This window comes from Ascaphus truei, chromosome 1 (genome assembly GCF_040206685.1).
Source record: "Ascaphus truei isolate aAscTru1 chromosome 1, aAscTru1.hap1, whole genome shotgun sequence".
NCBI lineage: Eukaryota > Metazoa > Chordata > Amphibia > Anura > Ascaphidae > Ascaphus > Ascaphus truei.
In genome coordinates, this window is record NC_134483.1 from 43,396,450 (window position 1) to 43,406,679 (window position 10,230).

At 38.4% G+C, this 10,230-nt stretch overlaps 1 protein-coding gene across 3 annotated transcripts in view; it reads right to left on the reverse strand.

Moving 5' to 3' along the window:
- ATP8B1 (ATPase phospholipid transporting 8B1) overlaps positions 1-10,230 on the reverse strand; it is a 114,704-nt gene that overhangs the window by 11,116 nt on the left and 93,358 nt on the right. For all 3 annotated transcript variants that reach the window (XM_075587020.1, XM_075587036.1, XM_075587027.1), the window contains 8 exons: positions 8,956-9,068; positions 7,590-7,754; positions 6,750-6,861; positions 4,571-4,646; positions 3,177-3,309; positions 2,151-2,439; positions 1,321-1,544; positions 808-891 (listed from right to left, as the gene is read on the reverse strand). In XM_075587020.1, coding sequence (XP_075443135.1) covers positions 808-891; positions 1,321-1,544; positions 2,151-2,439; positions 3,177-3,309; positions 4,571-4,646; positions 6,750-6,861; positions 7,590-7,754; positions 8,956-9,068 — 1,196 coding nt within the window. The remainder of the gene's footprint in view (positions 1-807; positions 892-1,320; positions 1,545-2,150; positions 2,440-3,176; positions 3,310-4,570; positions 4,647-6,749; positions 6,862-7,589; positions 7,755-8,955; positions 9,069-10,230) is intronic.

Genomic DNA, 10,230 nt, shown 5'->3' on the forward strand with positions numbered 1-10,230 from the left:
TCTGTAACTGTTTCATACGCTCATAATATATATTTTCTTTAACTGTGCATGCAATGTCTTGTATATAAATGTATACCTTGTTCATTTATGTAACTGTATTTGTAACCATGTATTATTTGTTTTACTCTGTGCCCAGGACATACTTGAAAACGAGAGGTAACTCTCAATGTATTACTTCCTGGTAAAATATTTTATAAATAAATAAATAAATAAAATCGTCTCAGCATCCTAACAGTGAGTACTTCATTACTCAGGTCCCGTACCCCATACAAGACTTTCCTCACTCCAGAGGCTATTGGGGGGACTACAATACTGTTTTCTATGGATATGCGGATTATTTACATGTGATGCCGATGGCTGTTCAACAAGCAGTTTCAGATTTCATTATTGTTATATCAGTACACTGAGCCTCCACTGAGAAGCGCCACTAGGGGGTGTGAGACTCCCATCCTTTCCATAGTAACTATATATTAAGAAGGGATTTTCAGGAAAACACCAGAGCAATATATTTACTTATTCAGACTACCACTGTAATATCAATCAAGGGTGCACAGGGTTTATGTGAATTCACATCATGATGCATTACAGTATGTGCAGACTAAAAAGTGCCCAACTGCTCTGCTTCAGGAATATTAGGAAGCACATCATTATTATTTTATTATCACTGCTAGCATATGTATTCTCTCATTTCTCAGTTACACAGTATATGTTCCGCTACTGCAAATCAATAAAATATATGCGGCACGAAAAATCAATTACAAGGTAACTTCTGTTCTCCCAGTTTGTGAGCACATTTCTGGGACATACCTGATCCAGCAAACCAACAAGGAGAACGGGCAGACTGGAATACAGGACATTGTACAGAGCAATGAACCAATCTTCATACACCGTCTGAAAATACAATACAACATACATTTTAAATGCGGTGGGGTCTTTAAGTAGCTACAACCAGGAACGTCCAGGTTTATTTAGAAACCCAAATGCCAAGTGGTAAATAAGTTAACAATTTTTCTAAACCTCTGCTGTGTGTTGGCAAACCCCAGAGTCGGTTGAGAGAATTAAAAGCAGAACTCTGGCTATTTTTTCGGAATTTGTCAATACTTTGTTTCACAATTTTTTTTGTTTTCTTTAAAAAAAAATGTTCAAAAAACCATCACACAGAGCCTATAGTAATTAGGCTGCAAAGAATTTAAAATGTTCTCAAAATCATAGAAATTGAAAAATATAAAAAAGGTAAGAATCGTTGTAAAGACCAGAACAATGTTGGCAATAAGGAGTTAAATGCACTTCTAACATAACTCACATTGGTGAATTACTTACCTGGGCAGAAAATCCGTTGAAGAAAGCGTACCAGAAGTGAACCAGCGTAAAAGCAAAGTTTTTGTAGAAGAAAAACCTGAGGAATTTGCACATCCGAATGTACGACCAGCGACCGTGAACCAAGATCAGCCTTTGAAGGTAGCTGAACTGAGCAAAGGAATAGTCGCTGGACATGACTGCTTGCATGCCTTCCTGTCCACTTATACCAACACCAATATGGGCCGCTGAAAAATAACAGTAAGCATTTCAATTCAACCGCAGTAAAATAAAGAAAATACACCTTTGACAGAAAAGACAACCAAGCCAAGACTTAGTCTTAAAAATTACCATTTTTTGGCAATGTTCCTTTCCACTGTAGGCATTAAGAGTCCCATCTTTCTGCCAACCATTCTTCAAAATAGCTCATACAATATATTTCTCCAAGACACCTCATCCTTTTCAAAACCAAATCACTCAAAGGCACATCTACCTCTAAACTACTAACTCCACACAAATCCATTCCCTTCCTCTGAGTTAGAGGGGGAAAACTTCCCATGTTAAAAGTTGGTAGGCTACAGTTTAACACCTAAATATTGTCTTCCCTGACAGATTGTGCTCAAACGTTCCATAAACATCCACCTTACCAAGCTGTACAGAAATCCAAATTATTTGAGCTGGTTATGAGCAACTGAAAAAGGGGGATAGTAATGGTAGTCTCGCTCAAAACTTATCTAAATCAACATTGCTACTCTCAGCTATCCCAAATCCACATAATTCATTTTGAGTAAAGTCTATGCTACAGCGACCCCATATTAAAATATTATAGATGGTAATTATACCATATCACTTACTTTTAATCATGTTGACATCATTGGCACCATCGCCTATAGCCAGAGTTATAGCCTTCTTGTATTTCTTAACTAACTCAACCACCATAGCCTTCTGTTTGGGAGTTACTCTACAGCAGATAACAGAACTGCACTCGCATGCCAGGTCCACAAAGTTCTTCTGTCTCTGTTCTTTCACAGTGTCCGCTTTCACCTTCTCTTCTAAGTCCTTTTGTTTCTCTTCTTCGGTTCTGGGGAATTTCAGCTTCAGACGTTTCTTCTTCCGTTTCTTCTTCTCAAGAAGAATTTCATTCTGTTAATTAAAGGGTATTGGATAAGTAATGAATCTGCAGTCATGTTGATATCTTTTGCCCCAAGCACAATTTCAGCACAGATGAGAGCAACCGAGATCAAACAACATCAATGCAATTGTATTTCCATTAGGAGCAAACTAGACGTGCATTATAATGGTCATTTACAGATCGCAACACAAACTATCACTCATCGGCTAAATGGGGCAGAAGAGCATTTTAAGTCTAGTTTTGTAGCTACAAGCTGCTAAGAGTTAAGGGGCTATATTACAGCTTCTGTACATCAGCATAGTTGCAACCACAATTAAAATTGCAGCAATTTTATTTCCTCTAAGCCAGACATCGGACAAATTTATTTTGTAACACTTGTATCAACTTATGAGATGCATAACTAAGCACATATCTATAAAGGGGAATGATTTACCCAAGAGCACAATTATTCAGTGGTTTTCAACCAGTGTTCCATAGAAGAGAGATCCACCAGGGGCTCAACCAAAAAATAAACTCAGTGGCAAATAGTTACATTGTCACTGCACTATAATATTGTTACAAAGTAATTACATAATTCAATTAGCCTTAGAAAGATTCCAAAATAGTCTAAAACTAATATATGCCATGAGAAACGTACTGCATATTTATTTCATAAAAGGAACACTATCTGTTTCAGGCACCAAGTGCTAGATATAGTAAGTCATACATTTTTTTTTTTAACAAATCTGAACAAGAGTATTTTACATACCAACCAAGAGCCTGTTATAACCAGAGCATGCTTTCCACCGGACTGGAAAAATGGCTCATCGTTACTCTGAGCTGCTGCTGGACTCCCTGCACTTCTGTTTTTTTGGTTTTCCATTCTGGTCTGAAGGAGAGCACTGTAGAAACAGAGACCATATGCACAGGTTCACTTCAACATACTTATGTCACTCCCCACAACAATGAGCATGCTACAATTCTGTGCGAGTATTCATAGTTTATTCCTTGAGAGAATATTGAACAGATATTAGACTTCATATATGGACTATAAGTCAGTATAGTGCCTCCTTTGGTTGTCTTTAGCACGTAATAACCCTCAAAATAGTAACCCCCTGTTTCAGCAACACTGTGTGAACTGTGAGCAGGCTGGGATTCATTTTCACCGGAGTAATTAATGTACCACAATAGGAATGAAAAAGAAATAAAATTAATCTATTCATCACACTTTTTGTGATAATTGTTTTAATGTTTGGCAGGCATTAAAGGTTGGTTATGGGCAACATATATTCAGCAGTATTTACTGGCGGGAGCTTACAATACCTTTTGGGTTAAGTCTAAAAAATAACACTGAAAGTCATAGTTAAGTTATACGGTGCCCCTTGGATGTACCATGTACGACATCATAAAAATGATGATGTTCTAGGGACAATTAAGATGGAAGTGGAGAGACTCGTCCGTTTCTGACGTTGGTCGGCAGTCACAGCCCTGTGATCGCTACTGAACGGATCAATTTTCTAAACACAGAGAATAAGCAAACAAGTCTCTCACAGGCTGGCATCTTATTTATGAGCAAATTTCACATTCATAAGAAAATGATCAACCAGTCCTGGGTGCACAATTATTTTCCTCCTTCTACAACTTGATCTAATGTCGGTTACAAGTAGAGGAGTTACAGAAACAGGAGTGATCATATACTATACTGTTATGTCATGGGAAGATATAGTAGGAGAGTTTTTACCAGGTAGTGTTAGGACCTGCTTTAGGTTATGCTTTGATATTGGCTGCAGTCTTATAACGCTTTGGTCAAAGGGTTTAACTAAATGACCCTTATTCACGAGCAGATTAGCACTGAAGTATTGTACTATATATTGTGTCACTTTGTATGTTGCGCTGGGCATTTCTGTTTTTGTTTATATAGTAGGAGTGTGTCAGATGTACAAAGTGTACCAAAATGTTGACAGGAAGGGGATCTGCAGTTTTCCTATCATGCTCAGCATATTGTTGCACACACTAAGGACATTTTGCCATTCTGTGCATATTTACTTTTTCACAAACCAGTGAAGGTCAATATAAGACCTTACCATACATCTGTTGGTTGACATTTGGAGAAGACTATTACAATGAATGTTAGCTTATGCATATTTGAATAGAATAACTTACTTGATATCTTCTCCATAGCAAATACTGGTTTCATCTGTTAAAAGTTCACAAGAAAATCCAATGTTTTCTGCAGTTTCTAGAATATAGAACAGGATTGTTGAAAAACTGTTTTTTTTTTTTTTTTTTTAAATACTTGGCAGTACAATAGTTCTTCGCTCAAAGGCCAACTCGTGTTTCCATGTTTATTGAACTGTGTGAATGGGGAACTGTTCTGAATATTCCAGTTGCTGGTCTTAAAGATACAAGCGGTAGAACAAATGTATTCTAGTGACTATTCTTTGCGAAGCACTGAGTACACTTTTGGCGCTATAAAAATAAAGACATACAATATAATGGCACTGAATGCTACAAATTATAGACAAAAACATTTATAAGTAGTACAGTATATGTAAACATAAAACAAAATAAACCTGGCGCCAAATATTGTCCAATATGGCAAGTCCTGTGATCCTCAATGAATCTGCACAAGTGCTTTCAGGACAAGAAACAAGAAAAAACACAAACAAAGACAAATCATAGCGTATAACTGCTGGGTAATGTCAGCCTACACTAAAGACAATACATACAAACTCTTAGTAACAGACTAAAATTATTTATTCAAACATAATGAACTATGTCATTAAAAAGGAACCACAATACTGACAATGAAGGACAGCTGATCATCCGGAGATGGTAAAATCAAAACCCTACTTACAAGAAGCAGGGTGACAACAAGCGGTGATGGAATGAGGTTGGTGTCCAAATGGCATCAGGGTGGTGGTCCAACAGAGCAACCACTCTGTGACGCTGGTGCCGTCGCCAAAATCTCCCTGCGGTCACTCACGGGGAAGCGTCGGTGGGGGAAGCAGGCTCACTGGGGCGCTCACGCCGACACCGCGTGTAGCTAGTCCCCCTCTCTCACTGCTCCTCCTTTCTGCCCGACAGCCAACGGCGGGTGTCACTTGTCACCCTCTGGACTGCATACAGTACTTTGTAGGACTTGCTGGTTTATCATCCTTGATCGAGTGGAGAGGTTTGTGTGCCTTTAGCCCCACGGGCACATGCGCGTTAGCTGCCGGTCAGAGAGGAGGAGCAGTGAGAGAGGGGGACTAGCTACATACACGCGGTGTCGGCGTGAGCGCCCCAGTGTGCCGGCTTCCCCCACCGACGCTTCCCCGTGAGTGACCGCAGGGAGATTTTGGCGACGGCACCAGCGTCACAGAGTGGTTGCTCTGTTGGACCACCACCCTGATGCCATTTGGACACCAACCTCATTCCATCACCGCTTGTTGTCACCCTGCTTCTTGTAAGTAGGGTTTTGATTTTACCATCTCCGGATGATCAGCTGTCCTTCATTGTCAGTATTGTGGTTCCTTTTTAATGACATAGTTCATTATGTTTGAATAAATAATTTTAGTCTGTTACTAAGAGTTTGTATGTATTGTCTTTAGTGTAGGCCGACATTACCCAGCAGTTATACGCTACGATTTGTCTCTTTGTTTGTGTTTTTTCTCGTTTCATGTCCTGAAAGCACTTGTGCAGATTCATTGAGGATCACAGGACTTGCCATATTGGACAATATTTGGCGCCAGGTTTATTTTGTTTTATGTTTTGATTCTGTCTGTACTGGATAGAGGCACCAGGCAGCCTACCTTTATTTAAAGAGTATATCATTGTTTAATCACTAATTAGTTTATAGACACTTTAGCGCTCTTTTCACATAATTTTTGACAGTACGGTATGTGTAATACGTAAATATCTACTCTAATTAGCTCACCCCCCTTTTTTTTATTGCACTTGACACTTAACTGCAATTCTACTAGATTTTTGTTTCATTCAACCTCAAACTTACAGCATGTTGTCACATGATCGATTGAAAAATTGATCAAATTGCTGCAAACTCCCCAAAAATACCAGCGCTTCAGGTTCCATGGACAGTCTGCCAATAATCCAGTGAGAATCCAAAGTAAAGATGAATCAGAGCACTATGGGTTTTCTTCATGCAACATTTATAGTGCCAAATAAGAAAAACAATGTTTCGACCTGTAACTGGCCTTTATCAAGGGAAAGTGCCACTCTCACCTGAGCCAGCTACAGGCCGAAACGTGCTTTTATTTGGCACAATAAATTTAGCATGTATAAAAACTGTAGTGCTCTGATTCGTACATGTCTAACATTTTCCTATCTGCATTGCACATACCTTTCTTATCGCCAGTAAGGACCCAAATCTTGATGTCTGCTTTGGCTAGTTTGGAGATGGTGTGTGGCACGCCATCCTGTAACTTGTCTTCAATAGCTGTGGCTCCCAAGAGCTGTTAAGATGAACCAAAACACCCATGTGAATGCTCAGACACTGTCCCCAAACTATATAAAGAATAGCAACATAATAATAATAAAAAAAAATTTTTTTTTCATTTGCACCAAAAAATCCCAGGTAATTCATTCTAGTTCCTTAAATCCCAGTCAGAATACATATTGCTCTGCAAACTGGCTGTTCATGCGCTGAACGGTCGGACTGTTATTCATAGATCTAATTACACACTAACTTTCTACACCTCGCAAGCCTTTTCAAACTAACACGGTAACCAGGGATGCAACAGAAATCGTTGGGCCAAGGGCAAACATGAAGGAGGGCCCTCCTGCGGGGCATGGGGGATGGGTAGGAAGTTTCACCAAACATTAATAAGCCTGAAATGTGGCTTTTGCTTGAGAGGGATAACTGGGAAATATGCCAATTTTAATCATTTACGTATATTTCGCCTTTTTAAGTAATAATATTTTCCAGGTCTCAGGTGTATTCACAGGTATCTATCTCTCCATGTAAATAATAAGGGACTGTTTGGAGGTATAGAAGTAAATGGGTTCTTTACTAAATAGGACTCTCGCCACATGAAAAAACCGTAGATGGATAAACCATTCTTCACAAGGTCAAATGTTACAAGATTCCTGTACGGGACATTGTTCACTATAATGTACTCTTGGCGGGCAGTTTTGGTTCTGAATTGATCAATCACTTATTATTGTCATTAGTAACACCTACCACAAGGTTAGTTTCAATTTCTTCATATATTTTATCCAGAGCTTCATCACGATCAATCATAGAAACACTCGCTACCATGTATTTCTTATTCCATGCATCATACTCTTCCTGGCTGATATCCTTGTAGCTAAGGCATAGTGTCCTGAGAGTCTCATTTGCAAAAATCTGTACCAAGAATCAAACAACATGTATTCAGATACAACTTTTAAAGCTGCAGTTCAGTCAATATCCTGCATGTGTGTTTTTTTTAATAAATCAGTTCTGTAGTAAGAAAAAATACTTTTAGCATTTTCTGTTTTAAAAAAAACAATTTTTAAAGACCAATTTTCTTGTATTCTATTTTAACAGCCATTTGCTAAGGCACTGCCCCTTCATGTCCTGTCACAAGCCCTGGCACACCCCTTTGTCAGCCCTGCCCTCCCTCTAGCACATGTCAGTGCAGGAGTGCTCATGAATATTCATGAGCTTCCACTGACAGACAAGCAGAATATAAACAGATCCCTTCACTAATTATGTCACCAAATTTCGACCTATCAATACATGGAGAACGAATTGACCTGCAGCTATACAGTTCTTTAGGTAATTAGAGATTGCACACATAAAACTATTAAAGTAAAAAAATAAATAAATTAAAAAAAAGACAACTGCAGCTTTAAATGACATAATAAATGCAGTGTTCAACTTGTAATCGACTGTGAACATATGTAGTTGTAATGCCAACTTATTCTTAGGCACAATATAGTTACATAGTAGATGAGGTTGAAAAAAGACATGCGCCCATCAAGTTCAACCTGTGCTACATTTAGACGACAGATACTTTATCCTATATCTGTACTTACAGTATATTGATCCAGAGGAAGGCAAACAAAAAATATAATATGGGAGGCACAAGATGGGGCCTCAAGTGTCAAAACAAAAAGGGCCTCCAACACCTACATAAATCAAACAGAAAAAGGGAAGATTGAGGCACACAGTTTGATTGCAAAGATTGCTGAGGCTTTACTCCATATTATATATAATATCCATGGGTGGGATTATCGGAGGAAGGGGCTGCGTCCCAGAAACGTAATTTTGTCTGCTACAAAATATGGCGTAAAGCTTCAGCAATCTTTGCAATATAACTGTGCGTCTCCATCTTCCCCTTTCCGCACTATATTTATGCCTCTATTTGGAACATTGGGGCTCGGATGGGCTAACTTGCACCAGCATTCCAACTCTGACTTATTCTTTGGCAGTAGGTGCGCCTCTGTATATTGCTATATTAAAAACCCCATCTAAAAAACGTTGTCAAAATAACCTACATTAACCCTCCCCACCGCCTATATAGATATTTTGTTCAGTGCCATACATTCTTAGAGAGACTTACATCCAATGCTTCCTGAGTCTCGCGTTTTAAAGGGTTGTGTGGTTGCAAACGTTCATATATAACTGTATCGGCTCCTTTGCAGTAAAGTTTGATGTTGCCATCTGGCTCTCGCACTGAAATGAAACGTGCAAACATTTTATTCATGGATCACACAGGTTTATATCGCTGCTGCATGGAAGAAGAATTCTCCAGCCAGTAGTTCAACTTGGCAAGGAACCATTTCATATTCTGGATACCCCTTTAATAATTATTTTAAAATTAGCATATACCAGTGCAGACCGAGTATGACCTCACATCTCCAACTATGTAAAGCGACATCATCTACCCCAAAATCATGGAAGACCTCCATGAATTACTGCAGGTGCTCCAGATTACCCGCAACAATTGGAGAGAGAAATTGGGTGCTCAAACAGTTGAAAGATGGAGTGGGTAACTGTAAGAGACGTGTGCAGAGGTATGTAATGGAGACTGTTTTTTTTTTTGTTATATTATTATATTTATATACCTTAAAAATATTTACTTAATAAAAATGTGAAGAAGGGTTACAGTTGTTCGTGATTACATTGTGCAACTTAAATGTGCCCCGACATTGGTGCTGTATTTTCAGATTTACACTGTTCATTAAAATAATATACCTAATTACCATATACAGCTCAATACCCTAATAACGCTGTGCTTGGGGTCCAAAGAATCACATCGCGTTATAAGCGAATAGCTTTATAAATAATGCACAATTGTATGCATTGTACAATAAAGTATTTAACATACCAATAATCGTGTTGTAAAGTATTCATAAATACTAAAATTGGGAGCCACGCTAGCATCGCGTTATAAGCGGATTCGCGTTGTAATGACTCTCGTTATAACGGGGTTAAGCTGTATTTCTTCATCAAAATATTTTTAAGCAATTGATGCAAAAGCCAGGATTGAGGTAGACTTATTTGGCTAGTGATAATACATTTCTAAAATGATATGTAACGGGAACTGTGTGTGGCAAAGCACTGCCGAATGTATGTGACATTCTAAGATACGTACATCTGAGGAAACCAGTTATTATTTATTTATTTTTTATTTCAAACGTTTTTATTGTTTTTTTTTAGTATCACATTAAGACTTTGAAACAGGAAGAACAATGTACATAGATTTCGTTCGAACAACAGAACTATCTTTCTGGAGACCGTTTTAAGGTGAAATTAAAATAAGGCTTTATTGCCTGTTCCTTTAAATAGCACAGCAAACAGAAATATACAAACACAACCAACACCTATCCCTGTT